The sequence below is a fragment of the Paramisgurnus dabryanus genome, chromosome 12, assembly GCF_030506205.2.
Source record: "Paramisgurnus dabryanus chromosome 12, PD_genome_1.1, whole genome shotgun sequence".
Lineage (NCBI taxonomy): Eukaryota > Metazoa > Chordata > Actinopteri > Cypriniformes > Cobitidae > Paramisgurnus > Paramisgurnus dabryanus.
The window spans coordinates 28,608,550-28,626,023 of NC_133348.1; the positions used below are offsets into that span (position 1 = coordinate 28,608,550).

General features: G+C 38.1%; 1 protein-coding gene across 1 annotated transcript; it reads left to right on the forward strand.

The window, feature by feature from the left end:
* Window positions 1-864: 864 nt before the first annotated feature.
* Window positions 865-16,767, forward strand: LOC135739132 (NACHT, LRR and PYD domains-containing protein 1 homolog). Its single transcript, XM_065257408.2, has 12 exons — window positions 865-957; window positions 1,115-1,221; window positions 2,771-3,025; window positions 5,313-5,354; window positions 5,452-7,135; window positions 9,726-9,809; window positions 9,906-10,073; window positions 10,778-10,858; window positions 11,007-11,153; window positions 11,262-11,420; window positions 15,125-15,247; window positions 15,342-16,767. Exons 2-12 carry the CDS (start codon window positions 1,203-1,205, stop codon window positions 15,463-15,465), a joined length of 2,886 nt encoding a protein of 961 aa, XP_065113480.1. The 5' UTR covers window positions 865-957; window positions 1,115-1,202; the 3' UTR covers window positions 15,466-16,767.
* Window positions 16,768-17,474: the final 707 nt, after the last annotated feature.

Sequence of the window (17,474 nt, forward strand, 5' to 3'; positions counted from 1 at the left end):
CAAACTTGAATAATTAAAGACAAAAATCTTTTTAGAGATTTTAGAATCTGACTTTTCTTTTAGCAGTCATGTCATTTAGCCAACCAATCAGATCTCAAACATATAACTAGAATTGGATTACTGTAACTCATCACAAGGTAAGGATCTATCTGGAATCTGCTTTAACTCATGTGCACTTTTACATTCAGACAATTACATGACATTAAGAATTTAAAATCGCAATAAAAGGAAATAAAGTTGGTTTTAAACTTCTTAAAGAATAAAACAAATTGAAGACCGAGGTAAAATAATGATACATATGTCTCATTGCCACATAATGACAAAGTAAAACAATTTTAGAAAAGCCTTGAAGGCTTGAAACGCATTAGGCTACTTTAAAGTCCTATTTTGTAATGGTTTTACAAACAACTTTAAACAACTTTGAAAAAATGTTCGTAATGTTCGTAATACATTATTATAGAAAACAAATATAATTTGTATTGTTTTTCAGCAGGTGTGAAATGTCGACTGACATATCCCCTCTATGTTATGATGTTGACGCTGTCACTGTGTAGACTACTGCACCTGATTAGAAAACAAACACTGTAATGCTGCGTTCCAGGCAACCTGTAACCCGTAAATCACGACTTCAAAACCACGACTCACGACTCTGAATTGGGAGTACATCGATCTAGTACGAGTTCATGTGTGGGAAGTCACGGGTTTGACTGCCGTTCCAGTGCACTTTCACAGGTAGAAGGTTGTAAAAACACGGGTTACAGGCGGCCTGGAACGCATAGAGTCGTGAGTCGTGGTTTTGAAGTCGTAATTCACGGGCTCAAAAACCTACCTGGAACGCAGCGTAAGTTACTCATTCCTGATGTCCCGCCTCTGACTGACGTTTTGCGGAAAAACTCTGGTACAAGATTGCCAAGCGGGATTCGGATCTAAAAGAAGTTCAGGAGATAAAAAAACAAGGTTTTATTCGTGTTTAATGTGTTTTAATAGCCTTAGCGATAATGATTTGAGCCACCTACGAGTCAGCCTATTGTACTTTTGTTTTTAAGTCATCGGACCGCTGGGGATTGTTTTGCGATGGTCTAATGTTATTAAACATGCGGTCTTTATGTCACAGTAGTCGGGGGGAGACATCACGACATAGGCGCTTTTGAAGTTAGAGGATGATATCTTTCCAAAACACTTACAGACGTTTATGAGACATCATGGAGCATGACGCAACTCGTAAGTGGGCCTGCATACAGTAACAATAAATGTAATACTTTGAAATGAATGAAGTGGCAGTACAAGGATTTAATGGTCAAAAAAGACAGGGACCATGCTTTTAGGGGTCACACTACTGCTTATTTTCAGGATTATTTTTCACTGTCATGTATGACTCTGTTTTCTCCAGAAGTAAACTAATAAGCCAAGTTCAATTCATATTTTTTATGTTCACTTATTTGATAACACATTTTGTATAGTAAAAATAAAAATTATAACAATTTCTGCATCTGTAAACCAAAAAATAAAGTACATAACATCTATAAACGTAAAGCAACCCTCAAAACATACCACAAATGGTCTGTGACACTATCAAGTATTTCTCTTGGATAATGTGAACACTCTAAAAACTAAATGTGTTGTCCCGAACTAGACGCATCTCTGTGTTGTCCCTAATTAGCCACATCTCTGTGTTGTCCCGAACTAGACACATCTCTGTGTTGTCCCTAATTCGACAATTCTCTCTGTTGTCCCTTACTAGACACATCTCTCTGTTGTCTCTGTTGATGAGGAGTTTAATAAAATTATAAACTTTAATTACAAACAGGCAATAAACAGACAGGCAGAATAACACACTACATTTATTTTTACCATGCTGCGGGCCTCTTCTGCCCCCTTATCCTCTACTAGGCCTGCCTCTGTTGAATTTAGTTTCAGGTTGCAGGTCCCCACTTATTGCTCGATTTTAGTGATGTTTTTTTTTTCAACAACGACCAAAGACAAATCTAGCAACTGTTCATATGAACCTATAGCTTCACATCTGTACATGTGTTATCTTTTGCCCAACAAGTATGAAGTCTTGCATATGCATTAGTGAAGTGAAATGAGTATTTGCCAATGTATGGTAACCCATACTTGGAATGTGACCTCTGCATTTAACCCACCCAGTGAATGGTGAACACACACACTGCAAGTCATGAACACATAAACACAGAGACCAGTGGGCAGCTATCCCTGCATCACGCTGGGAGCAATTAGGGTTAAGGTGCCTTACTCAAGGGCACCACAGTCGCAACCCTCCAGTCGTGAGCCTCGAACCAGCAGCTATATAATATAATAATATAATATGCTGATATAAAAATACCTGATACATTAAAAAAATGAAATTAAATAAAATACAACACAGATGTATGTCTATACTCTCAAGTCATCTCTCAAATACACAAACAAAGGTTGCTTTTAAACACCAAAATACACATTTACTTTGCCTTACCATAATGAACCATGTTTATTTTTTCTAAAGAAAAATACGATATCATTTAGGCAATTAAACATATATGACTTAGCATATAAACAGTGGTTATTTTGTAGAACAGTATATAACCACATTCATGAAATATTACAGTGTTGCAGTATGTGTAAATATAGGATAGGCAGTTAATTACAGGAGTCTCTTGCTCCTCTTTATTCGCCACAGGGTCCATGGTCTGTAAAAGGTTGAAAAGCTCTGTGCTTTTTTGTTTGACTTTCTGATCTGTCACTTATAAACGTCTGGTTTTCTCTCCGCCAGGTGCACAGTTTGTGGACAGTCACTGGGCGAAACTCGTTCAGAGGGTTGATACAGCGGTGATGCCAATAGTGGATGAGCTTTGGTCAAATAAAGGAATGCTCGGATATGAGGCATACTGCAATATCAAATCAGCAGATACCAACCAAAACAAAATGAGAGAGCTGCATGGAGTCTTGAACTCCGGTGGAAATAAAATTAAATCTGCCTTTTATTCTGGACTGGAAAAGCATGCAGCACTTCTGCTTAGAGATCTGAGTAAGAGCACTTCTTCATCAAAAACAAAGTTTTACACGTGACAATCTCATAGTGCCACTAGAGTTAGTGTATCACTAAAGGATAGACTTTAAGACTAAAGCCTATCTACAGTACTTGAATGGGGGGAAGACAGATAGCTCTAAAATGGCTGGCTAAAATTGCAGTTAATCGAGATGTTTCTGACCAACATTTTAACCTGGCATCATCTGAACCATACTTTCAGCTTGTTAGCCTCAAACTGTGGTGAAACCAGCTATTTCGAGGTAGCTACTGTACATGTGCTCAGGTTGGCAAATGCCTCACGTGTCTCTGTATCCAGATGTTAAAGGAATAGTCTACTCATTTTCAATATTAAAATATGTTATTACCTTAACTAAGAAGAGTTGATACATCCCTCTATCATCTGTGTGTGTGCACGTAAGCGCTGGAGCGCGCTGCGACGCTACGATAGCATTTAGCTTAGCCCCATTCATTCAATGCTGCCATTTAGAGATAAAGTTAGAAGTGACCAAACACATCAACGTTTTTCCTATTTAAGACGAGTAGTTATACGAGCAAGTTTGGTGGTACAAAATAAAACATAGCGCTTTTCTAAGCGGATTTAAAAGAGTAACTATATTTTATGGCGTAATAGCACTTTTGGGAGTACTTCGACTCGCCTGAAAAGTCTGCTCCCCTTCTCACCCTCATAATGGGAGAGGGAGGGTGTTACTGCGCTGAGTCGAAGTACTCCCAAAAGTGCTATTACGCCATAAAATATAGTTACTTTTTGGGGCTAAGCTAAATGCTATCGTAGCGTCGCAGCGCGCTCCAGCGCTTACGTGCACACACACAGATGATAGAGGGATGATTCAACAGTTCTTAGTTAAGGTAAAAACATATTTTAATATTGAAAATGAGTAGACTATTCCTTTAAGTCATGACAGTAAGGAATGCTGTTTCCGAGTCCAAGCCTCCACTCATTATAGGATATTATTTTAGGTGTTTATAAGCTCTTTTTATTCATATTACACATGATCTTACTAGATCTATCTGCCGCTTTTGACAAGGTCAATTACCACATCCTCCTGTCGACCCTCATGGCCATGGGTGTCTCTGACACAGCGCTTCTATGGTTCAGGTCGTACCTCTCAGGTAGGTCATTTCGGGTATCCTGGAGAGGTAATGTCTCTGAACCCCAACATCTCAATACCGGGGTGCCTCAAGGCTCTGTGCTTGGACCGCTGCTCTTTTCGATATACATGACATCCCTGGGCTCTGTCATTCAAAAACATGGCTTTTCCTACCACTGCTATGCGGATGACACTCAACTCCACTTGTCGTTCCACCCTGATTATCCTACGGTTTCTGCCCGCATCTCAGCATGCCTGAGGGACATCTCACTCTGGATGAAGGATCACCATCTCCAGCTTAACCTTGCGAAGACAGAACTGCTTGTCATATTATCTGAACCAAAGATTCAGCACAACCTTTCCATTCAGCTAGGTTCCTCGACCATCACGCCTTTCAGGACGGCCAAAAACCTGGGAGTGGTCATTGATGATCAGCTTAGCTTCACAGAGCATGTTGCCAGCACCGCTCGCTCTTGTAGATTCATCCTCTACAATATTAGGAAAATTAGACATTTCCTAAATGAGGACATACATTATTACTCTCAATCCCTGCACTCTGCCACAGAGCGACGGCTTGTGGTGCCATCTCAAAAAGGGAAAAAAACATTAGCGTGTACCTTCTAAGGAGCTGTTCCACAACTGTGGAATAATCTGACGGTCGTTACACGATTTGCTGACTCTGTAGCTGTCTTTAAGAATCAGCTAAAAACCCATCCCAATATGAATATGGACTAAAATGCACTTTTAACATACCATCTCTCTATTAAAAAATGTATTTAGTTAACATATTTAGTTATATTAAACTTGAACTCAACTTTTATACAAAGATGGGTTCAAGTTTACAACAAGTGGTACATAAAACATTTTTTAAATACAATTTTAGCACATTTTAGTTCATATTTATAGTGTCTCAAAATAACACAAATAAGTACACTTAGATGATCTTAAGAACATCTTAAGAAGTACTGAAGATGAATTTTTAGTATATTAATAAAAAAATTACTACACTATGGAAGTGTACTACTTTTTCACCTTTTTCATCATACAGGCCATGAGGGTAGATAAATGATGAGAGATTTTCTTTATTTTTGGGTAAACTATTCCTTTAATATTTATTATGTAGGACTTATAAACATATACTGTATGTCAAATATGTCCTGTTAATACTTTCACAGGTATCAACTCACCAACTACCGAGGGTCATGAAGAAAGCTTAGGTGAGTGGTTATCTTAACTTCTTTACATTTTTATGCTACCAATACAAATGTAGCCCATATGTCTGTTTCTCACTAATGAGTTTGGTGTATTTGACAGATAAATATAAGGAGTGGATCCAGAGAGAATATAAGTATGTGACGGAGTATAACTCCTTACCTGGAGAACAAGTGCTCCTATGTGAGCGCTACACGCAGCCTCTGATCATAATGAGACACAGAGAGAAGGAAGAGAGGACAGAAGAGTTGCGCTTGATGGGAAAGAGTTTCCAGCAGCTGATAATCTCTGAGAACAATGCAGAGAAGGACAGGACTGTCCTGGATGCGCTCTTCAGTGCTGATAATAAAGGCATATGTCCTGATGCTGTCATACTTCAAGGGAACTCCGGGAAAGGCAAATCCTTCACTGCACAAAAGATCATGTTAGATTGGGCATCTGGACATCTCAACTTTGATTGCATATTTCATTTGAAATGCAAGGAACTGAACCAAATATCTGAAGAGCAGAGTTTGGTGGAGATCTTGAGCATCAACTCTAACTTAACATCAGATCAGATTTTCCAGATGCTGCAGAAGTCACCAAAAAGATTGCTTGTCCTCATCGATGGATTTGATGAACTTAAATTGTCATTAAGTGACACGTCAAATAAGTCAACACCCAACAATCTGTGTGAAAAAGTACAACCTGAAGCTTTACTGAGAGGCCTGCTAAAGGGTTGCATTTTGCCTAAGGCCTTATTGCTGGTCACCACCAGATCCACAGCTGCAAAGAATTTAATCGATCTGCTGAAGAAACCTCAACGTTTCACTGAGATTTTAGGTTTCTCTGAGATGGAGGTGAAGGAGTACTTCCAGAAGTTTTATCAGGATGAGGAACTCTTCAAAAAGGCTTATGAGTCTGTAAAAGCAAATGAAATCCTGTTCACTGCCTGCTCCATTCCTGTTATCTGCTGGATCATCTGCACAGTGATCAGAGAAAGATTGAATAAAGGTACAGATATAGCAAGACATCTAGAAACGACCACGTCTATATACCTTGACTTTGTGTCCATCCTACTGCAGCATCACTGTCAGGGTTTGAATGAGTCTGTCTGGACCCTGCTGAAAAGTCTGGGTCAGCTGGCAGAGAAAGGGATGCTAAAAAAACAAGTTTTGTTTGATGAGAAGACTGTGAAGGAAACACTTTCAGACCCCGGCAGCAGTCTGTTTCTGACCAAGTCCCTTTTTAAGAAACGAACCCGACAGGAGACGATGTACAGCTTTATGCATCTCAGCTTTCAGGAGTTTTTTACTGCTCTGTACTACATCTCACTCGATGAAAAAGAGTGTCTTAGTAAATTAAAACAGCAAAGCTGTGATGTCCAAGATTTTCCAATAAAGATTGGCCGACCTAAATTCGATTTTGCTGTGATTCAGTTCCTCTGTGGTCTCTGTAATGAAGAAGTGAGCTGCTTGCTCAAGGAAACTTACCATGTCTCTGTCCCACCTTCTGTCCAAGCACATTTAAAGAAATTAATCCTTAAAATCAGCTCAAATAGAGATGATGATTTTTTGCCCTTCATTCTGCACTGCCTCTATGAGCTTCACGAGAAGGACTTCGTGCAGAAAGCTGTTGATGCCTGGCAGGACATAAAGATGTTCAGGAAACGTGTGAGCAGGACTGACTGCTGGGCTTTAGTGTATTGTCTGGAGTTTTGTCCTCACGTCAAAAGCCTGATACTCAATTTTGCAGCAGAAGAATTGAAGTTGCTTCAGCATGTGCTCTGCAGGACCCAAAACCTAGAGTGAGTGTGAAAGACCTGAGAACCACACATAAAAAAATTTATATTTATAATATTACTCAATATATATATATATATATATATATATATATATATATATATATATATATATATATATATATATATATATATATATATATACATATATATATACATATATATATACATACATACATACATACATACATACACACACACACACACACACACACACACGCATTCTGGTTTCCATGTTTTATGGGGACATTCCATAGACGTAATGCATTTTATACCATACAAACTGTATATTCTATTCCCCTTACCTACCCCATTCCCTAACCCCAACCATCACAAAAACCTTTCTTGTACCTTAGATTTTCAATAAACATCATCTTGTTAGATTTATAAGCTTGTTTCCTCATGGGGACATCAAAATGTCCCCACAAGGTCACAAAAACACTGGTATTCCTATCTTTGTGGGGACAATTGGTCCCCACAACGTGATAATTACCAGGTACACACACACACACACACACACACACACACACACACACACACACACACACACACACACACACACACACACACACACACATACATATATATACATACATATATACATATATATATACATACATACATACATACATACATACATACATACATACATACATATATATACATACATATATACATACATATATACATATATATATATATATATATATATATATTTAATCGATTGTCTGTATCATCATTTAACCCCTTTAATAATTAATCAGAACATTTTAGTTGAAATTTTAAAGGGGACATATCATGAAAATCTGACTTTATCCATGTTTCAGTGCTATAACTGGGTCGGTCCCCAGTGCTTGAATCAACATAGAAAATCTGAAAAAGATCAACCCAGTAACTTAGTTTTGGTAAACCATTTTCACAAGCATGTGAACTTTGGCTCCCCTGTGATGTCAGAAGGGGATAATACCACTCCTTAATCTGCACTATCCAACCACGGCACTGGGATTCAGTGCAGAGATCAACTCATTTGCATTTTAAAGGACACCCCAAAACAGCAACTTTTTGCTCACGCCTACAAAGTGGCCATTTTAGTATGTTATAATAAATTATCTATATGGTATTGTGAGCTAAAACTTCACATATGTACTCTGCACTGTAAAACCCGATAAGTTAACTCAAACCGTTTTAGGAAACCGACTGCCTTAAACCATTAAAGTTTTAAAACTCATATGAGTACTTAAAGGGATAGTTCGGCCAAAAATGATATTAAACCCATGATTTACTCACCCCCAAGCTGTCCGAGTTGTATATGTCCATCGTTTTTCAGAAAAACACATTTTCTGATATTTTAGAAATTGTTTTAGATCTTTCAGTTGATTAAATGTAATGTTACGGGGTCCACGACCTTCAAGTCCAAAAAAAGTGCGTCCATCCTTCACAAAATAAATCCAAACGGCTCCAGGATGATAAACAAAGGTCTTCTGAGGGTAATCCGCGCGGTGTTGTTGTAGAAATATCCATATTTAAAACTTTATTAACGTAAATAAATACCTTCCGGTAGCACCGCCATCTTAGTCGCGTCCGAATTCAGGATGAGAGCTTACGCAGCTTACCGAGGCTACTCTGCTGCTGCTCTGTGCCCCCGCCCTCCGAATTTGTCATACGTCACTAAGAAAAGTGCGTACACTACGCTAATACTCTCTCCTGAATACAGAAGAGTCTAAGATGGCGGCGCTACCGGAAGGTATTTTTATTTATTTATTTTATTTTCGAAATGTTTGTGCTAAACAGTTGGGAACGCATACTTAGCAAGAACACTTAGATTATATAACACTCCGAAATTACATAAATGGTTGATAAAGCACAATTACCTGTAGAGAAGAAATGTGGCGAGCTCTGCATTCAGCTTGAACCCTTTAAAATCTCGTAGATTCCTCCACCTTTCAAATGCTGGTCCGAAATTGATCCTAGTTTTATTACGGTCACAGTTGCGTTCTATCTTTGTTTCCTTCTTTTCATTGGTTGTTTTCCTAGCTCTGGTTGTTAACAGAGGAATCGGAAGTTTGTTAGTAAATGTTCTCTCCGCCATCACGCTGCGTTCAAACCAAAACACCTGTGAACTTCAGGCGGATGCACGTGATATTGTAATACGCGCGAGGGGGAGGGGGGGTTCTGTGGGGCGTGCAGTAACTGTGATTGACAGGCAGATTTTACACAGCCCTGTGCTGATTGGACCAAATGAACCGGCCTGCGCTGATTGGACCAAATGAATCAGAATAACAGGCTCTAGGTGGAGCTAGAAGCGCAGGTTTTTTTCTTAAACAGTCTAATTTATGTTGTTCTGTCGGAGCATAGTGTTGGTTTCAGTGAATATGATAAAAAAATATGATCAAAAAAGTTGCCAACCGCGGCTTTAATATACAGGAAAAAAACAAAGACTAAGAAATAAACACAGATATTTAAAAAAAATTTTTTGACTTCAGACAAATGACAGATCTGATTTGTTACACAGAAGTTTACTGCAAACATGTCTCCGGTAATAACAGTGAAAGTTGCATAATCTGTGATATTTGATGGTCTGTTTTTGTTTTTGTAGGCTGACGGTCGAAAGCCTGGCAGATACAGATGTTTGTGATATGATTTCAGCTCTTGGAGAAGGAAAGCTACTGGGAAAGTTGCTGTAAAGATGTTTATGATAAGAAGAGAGCTTATAAAGTATCTGATATATTTGATGTTTGTTACAATGATAAATCTATATATGTTTGTGATTTTACAGACTGTACGGTGACAGTCTTTCAAATCAAAGTCTGCAGCAGATTCTTCATGCTCTACAGAAACAGAAGACTGTGGGTATTGTTAAGATTCCATTAAAGAACATCTCAGCTGACACGGCCCTCATCCTGACAGACTTCCTGCAGAGCACTAAAAACTGGGAGGAGATCAGGTAATCACTACAAATCATCTTAGTCAGCATCTTTAATTATAAATTAATACTGTATATGTTACCCGGAATGGAAAATTAAGTCAGAATGCCACTGTCTAATTTTCAGCTAGAGGCAATTAAAAGTATAAAAGTTAATTTTGGTTGAAATTGAGGTTTTCCTTAAAGTAAGTACATAAAGCCCTCGGCTAGCAATCTCAATTCAGTAAAATTATCTTTATTTGTACGTTTTCTGAGATTTGTACCGTCCTAAATGCTTAATCTATGTGTCTCCATCCACTTGCACATCTGATATTTTGGTTTCTGTTATAAAACATGCAAGAATTAAATCTATTAGTTGTACAGTGATTTTAAGGTATGGATGCAGTGATTTAGTTTTTTGAACCCTCAAAGAAAATAATTGATTTTTCTCAAAATTGACTTTGTTGACTCTATTAACTTCAAACAGGTGAAGCTCTGTCATTTTCATTGGATTCCAACAAAAAATACATCATTTTGAAGTTTTGTTTAATGGAGAATGTCAAAATATAAATAACAACATTTTTAAAAAATTGCTCATTCTGACTAATTTTGCCAGCACGGGTCATTTAATAACCTCATTAGTAAATAAGATCATCACTGATTTGTCTATTGCCAGGTGATGAACAGCTAATATTTATTATATGTGCATTTATATTTAGATATTAATGATTGACTCTGTTTGGCAGATTACATACAAGAGCTGATTGCAGTGATACGGAGAGTTTCTGCTCAGATTTCATTATCTTTAACCAAGATGGAGAGCTTAGGTACTGATCTCTATCACACTTGTATCTTAATCAATTTCTATTTGATTCTGTGTTAAATACACAACCTCTTCATTCATAAGTGTAGTAATAATAATAATAAATGTGTTAATAAATGTGTACAAATTTCTTGTTGTCCCTTGACCTGCAGATTGAACGTGGAGAGGTGTCGTTTAAGCCCACAGAATGCACAATCGCTGCCTGAAATCTACCTGACATATCCACGCTCAGAGATGTCCAGCTTTGATCTAAAGAGCTTCTTACAGGCCTTCCACAATATAAACTGCTCAACCGAACAGTATGTTTGTAAAATTACAAACGTGTAAACTAGTATGTATCTAGATTACATTAGAAGTTTATAGTATAGAGCTGATGTCTCTCTATCTCTCTTTTTCTGTGTCTGTAGAAGTGACGGCTTTGAAAAGCAGATAAAAGCTTTGCTGTCCCCTCTGTCCTCTTTGTCTTTGTTAAATGTGATCATTATTTTTGCTCCCGTTCTGACCGAGAAATGGGCCTCTGAAATCCTCTTCTTCATTCAGTCTTGCAGCGGTCTGCAGAAGCTCCGGTAAGGATTACGTGGTGTGTGTTTTCGTGTTTGTGTGTGGGGGGAGCAGGGCACAACGTAACTTTTGGTTTCAAGTTTGATGAATCATATTTTTACCCAAGCAACACTTAAAGTTTGTTTCTAGAGTCTACCATTCTCACATAATTATACTGATAGTGACTGAAGTGCAAATGTTTCCCCATAGGTGTGGTATATTGTAACAAACAGAGAATTTGTTGTAACACTAGACATAGGCAGATCTTGTGGGGGGGTTGGGGGCCAGGCCCCCTATTGGCTAAAAGGATGTTTATAAAATATATTCCACAACAAATATACATATATATTTAGATTCTTATACATTTTAAAATGTTACTTTGTAAGATACTTTGTAAAACAATTGTTAATCTGGTAATAATATGTGTATTTATCAAAACCTGGCACTTTTATCCAGCCGTCCAATCACGATGGAGGAGAAGCGGGACAAGCGGTTATGATTAATAACACCCCATGCTACCACAATATCAATACACACCAATAAAACAAATGATCTTAAAAATATGATACTTGTCGGAGCCGATGGTGTAGTGGGCAGCGCTCCAACATATGGTGCAAACGCACTTCCGGCGACCCGAGTTCGAATCCCGGCTCGAGGTCCTTTGCCGATCCCATACCCCTCTCTCCACCCTCTACTTTCCTGTCGTCTCTAAAATCTACTGTCTATCAATAAAAAAAAAAAGGCAAAACGGCCCAAAAAATAATTATAAAAAAAAAAAATATGATACTTACTCAGGGGTTCCAAAGAAGTCACTTCCGCAAACGCACCGCTATATTAGTATGGCCATGGCAACACTTACACATACCTATTAACTCTGTCCTTGCATAAACACTACATATAAACATTCAGTATAAAAGGAAGTCTTAATTAAGGGGAGGAGCTAAAGCTAGGGCCACACCAAACTATTTTTTCAAAATGTGAGAGACTACAAACTTGATGAATAAATCAATGAGTTAACACTTTTGTTCCTATAGTGTGTGGAGTGCCGCTATGTGGTCATGACAGCACACCACGCACAACTTCACAAACAATGCAAGTCTCCACCGAGACTTTCCGCGGAGATCTTGCGATGTCTCTCACGGCCAAAAGGGACTTCACAGTAAACAAACATAGCGAACAACGGACAAAGAAATGGCACGAAACGGACTGCTATTTTACATTTCTGATGTCCATCTCACTTTGGAATGTGCCTTATGCCCCATGACTGTAGTTGTTATGGTTTAGTCTTTGAAAATCTTGTATTCTGATTGGGTATCATTTTGTTTCACGTGACCATCAGTGTGTGCGTTTGTCCTCGGGGTTCACCCCACACAACCAGATTTCTGATTTGCCATCGGAGCGGCCCCAACATGCTTCTGAGCAGGTTCAGAAACTCTTAACACACTGTGCAACACAGGGAAATCTGATAAGATAATCGGTGCAGTCACGAAGACGATGGATTTACCCAAGATTGTTTTAAGTGGAAAATCGGCTCAAAATTCAGCCCATCTTTTGTTGTGTACCGGGCTTAAGGTGACCGCAGCTACCATTGAGCAAGCGGGTGCACCGCTAATATTTGATGTAACTTGCAGTAATTAACAAAACATCTGAGCCTTTATCTGACAGCAGCACTAATTTAACTATTTGACCCGATGCATTTAATATAAAGACCGTGGCTGACCCGCACTTGCAAATTGCACTGTTGTTATAAACCTTTAACTGTTTCCAGACAAAGCATGGACACAAACAAGCACAGGACGGTTTTAAAAAGCAGCTGTCTCAGCCTGTACGGAATCGAAACGCTCTTGGCTTTAGACCCGCAGTCTGCCTGTGCCATTCTACCCTAACCCGCTATGCAAATTACATGTTAATATTAATCCACCCGTTACATCAAATAAGTAGCAGTTCTAGCCTGTGTGGCAACCCCCTTTACCCTGGGTGAGCGACCCCCAAAAACCCCACCACCAGTTTTGTAAAATATTTTACATGATAGTACATCAAATAGTATACATGTAACTGAACTCACAGGAGAGCGTGAGATCTTCTGAGTAGGGATGCATAACGATTAATCGATAAATACTTTTAATATATATTTAATATACATGCATGTGTGCATATTTATAAATAGATAATTATTATACACAGTTCACACACATACAGTGGCAAGAAAAAGTATGTCAACCCCTAGGAATAAACTGGTTTTCTACTGTGATTTGCCATAAAATATGATCTGATCCTCATCTAGGTCACAACAATAGACAAACACAATGTGCATAAGGTGACAACACACAAATAATTCTAGTTTCTTGTGTCTTTTTTGAGAACCCCCATTAAACATTCATAGTGCTGGAGGAAAATGTAAGTGAACCCTTGGATTTAACAGCTTGTTGAGGCTCATTTGGCAGCAAATACTTCCAGCAAGCGCTTTCAGTAGTTCTGAATCAGACCTGCTCATCGTTCAGAAGCAATTTTTGCTCATTCCCCTTTACAAAACTGCTTTAACTCAGACACATTTGTAGGATGTCTGGTGTGAACGGCTCTCTTGAGGTCATTCCACAGGTTAAGGTCTGGGCTTTGACTAGGCCACTCCAAATGACGCATTTTGTTTCTCTTAAGCCAGTCTGTAGTGGATTTACAATGCTTAAGGTCATTGTCCTGTTGCATCAACTAACTTCTACTGAGCTTCAACTGTGGACAGCCACCCTGACATTATCCTGTAGGATTTTTTTTTTACTTAATAATTCATTTTACCCTCGATGATGGCAAGTGGTCCAGGCCATGAGTCAGCAAAGCAAGCCCAAATCATGATGTTCCCTCCACCATACTTCACTGTTGGGATGATGTTTTGATGTTGGTTAGCTGTGCCCATTTTGCGCCATAACATTTTTCCCAAAAAATTCAACTTTTTTTTCTTCAATCCATAAAATATTTTCCCAGTAGCACTGGGGTTTGCCAAGGTGCTCTTTTGCAAACTTTAGGCTCACAGCAATGTTTTTTCGGGAGAGCAGGGGCTTCCTCCGTGGTGTAATGTCTTAGACACCGTGCCTGTCCAAAGACTTGCGTATGGTAGACTTAGGAACAGAGCTGTGTGCCCGTTCCAATGATGTCTTCAAGCCAGCACTGTGAATGTTTAATGGGTGTTTCCAAAAAAGACACAAGAAACTGGAATTATTTATGTCTTGTGAGCTTATGCACATCGTGTTTGTTTATTGTTGTGACCTAGATGAGGATCAGATAACATTTTATGGCAAATCACTGTAGAAAACCAGTTCATTCCTAGGGGTTCACATACTTTTTCTTGCCACTATATATGTTGTAAACAAAAACTTGTAGTTTGCTATAGATTAATCGCAATTCATCGTTATGCATCCCTACTTCTGAGAATGAGAGAAAATGATTAAAAGCACAGCTCCTTGGCCCTGTGTAACTAAAATAGTTGTGTTACGTTGTACCCCACTCACCTCTATGGTATGTATGCGTTGATTTGATTTGATTTGATTTGATTTGTGTGTGTGTAAAAGAGCAAAAACAAAATCACAGTCTTATTTCAAATGTCTTCATTAAGTGATTCTTGATGGTTAAGTGAAATACGACACACGTTGATTGGACTACTTTATAAAGTAACACTATATTATAGCGGTTACAGTGGTTACAGAATGACTCAATAATGTACTGAACTTTTGTTATATAGTTTTGATGCTGTTTGGAACTCTCGTGGTGCAGTGGAACACACCGGTCTGTTAATGGAGAAGGGAATCAGATTATTGAAGGAGAAGTTTCCTAAATCTCATAAGTGTATTGTACAACTTAACGGGTTTGTATTTTCACATATCTCTTAGGTTTTAGACATATTTTATCCCAATGCTATCCAGTACAGAAGTGGTGATGTGTGTTGTGTTTCTGTGAAGGTTCAGATGCAGTCAATCCACTGAATGCTGCACTCATCAGACAAAGCAGATCAGAACAGTTGGCTGCAACCAGTGTGTGACCATCATGATCAGAGGGGACGAGTATGCAGAAGAAAAATTGTAATGAGGAGTGAAACCATATGTGAACTGCTTATTTCTAAACATGGCGTGCACACAAAAAGTTGCTGAAAACGTACGTACATCTCTTTCCACGCAAAGGTTGTGATCTATAAAAAACAAACCTGACTAATGAATGTGCACACCTGTAAGTAAACTCTGGAGACGAGGAGAATTAGGTGACACAGATGGTGACGTGCTGAACTGAAGTCAGATTGTAGGAAATAAATGTGATTCTGATGTGAATGATTAGGTTGATGCTTCACACACATTTTATTTCACATCATATCATACATTAGCTCCATGTTATCATAAAGAAGAAATACAGAGTAAGTTGCGCCTGTACTGCATGATTTTTGTAATAACCACCTTCAACTCAACTTGAATCCAAATTCATTCAAAATAATTTAATCAGTGCTATCACACTCATCAAAAATCTTATTTTTGATGTAAATGTGGGCAGCGCCGTCTTTGAGCTCTTTTGTGTAAGACTTCTGATTGAGCCACTAAAGCGAATGGTGTCATATTACGAGGGACACGAGTGTGCGGTTTTGACTGACTATAGTTAATGTGTATTATGGAATCCAGAAAGACCTGCATAATGCATAGTTCTTAATGTGTTTGCATGTACTTTTGTTATGTTTTAAAGGGAAAAACAAAATAATTTCCTAAATTACCTGCTCATGTCTCCCTCTAGTCCGTAAGAAGTTATATAATAATATTTTTCATAAAAGAAAATAATATTGAATAAATGTAATTGTTTAATATGTTTATTATGGTTTGTTCAAATAACTTAATTGTTCCAATAAACAATGTGTTGAATGATAAAGATGATGCTTAGTCTTGGACCGTGTGAAGCTTGATGTTCCGCCATAGAAACTCAAAACAAGTCAATTAAAAATTGCAGTTTAAAAAAATTTCACACCATGGGAAAAGTTGGCCTATTCGTCTTGGTCTATTTAATGTACAAACACTCATCTAACTTTCCCATTGTAAAGATACTGATATGTCTCTGTGCTCTTGTAGTTGTGCATTGAAAACCTGTCACCCCGCGAGCAACAACATGAAATTATTGAATATATCTTCATATGATATATCAGGCCACTACTTCATTTCATCCTCCCACTGGGTTATACATGTCAGGTGTAGTAAATATTAACTGTTTAAATCATGTTTTATGCATGCTCCCACCACACTGTTTTTGCTATTAAAACGTAAGTCTCGCACAAAAAAAGGAAAATACGTCACATCAATTACTTCCGCGTTCGAAAATAATGTGGATAAGGAACACGGCTGGCCCGACTGCAAGGAAAACATTATCAAATTCCGTAAGATAATTGCAGAATACAATACTGTGCATATTTTATCATCAAATGTAAAAGTGTGTAAATACAGACAATAAACGTTTGCACAGTCATTACAGTCTTAAAATGGCTGGGTTATTTTTGACCCATAATGGGGAAATATTGGACAGAACACATGCTGGGTTAAAAATTACCCCATGCTGGCTCAAAAATGACCCAATGTTGGGTTGTTGTTATGCAACCATGGGATATAATAACCCAGCAGTTGGGTTAAAACAACCCAGCATTGGGTCAAAAATAACCCAGACATTTTTTGAGTGTAATCTCTTGTGTCCTCATATTAGTCCTAACATTCATGGTGTTCATAACAAAACTAGCACGAAGAAACATACAGCATGTTTGCCTTTTACATTTTGAAAATGTATCTTGGATGGAGGTTTGCATTGACTATTTATGGTTAAAAATGGGGGGATTAGGCTGATTTACATAGGCACACATGCAGGTGATCTGAATCTATAATTCAGATACTGATTATTATTCAGATATTAATAAGAATTGTTCCCTCGTATTTTATTTACTTGCATTTCATGTAAAACATTTCTTGTGTTTTCTTCAGTATTTTTTTAAGAAAGTGATCATCACAATTGTCACAACTGCAGTGCCAAGATGAGGCCTACAATAGTGTGAATAAGAGACTGCCACGGAAAGATTT

Excerpts from the sequence above, each read along its gene's own strand:
- LOC135739132 (XM_065257408.2), top strand. Across the intron at positions 7,136-9,725 it reads TGCAGGACCCAAAACCTAGA|GCTGACGGTCGAAAGCCTGG; the intron begins GTGAGTGTGAAA and ends TTGTTTTTGTAG. Across the intron at positions 10,074-10,777 it reads AAAAACTGGGAGGAGATCAG|ATTACATACAAGAGCTGATT; the intron begins GTAATCACTACA and ends TCTGTTTGGCAG.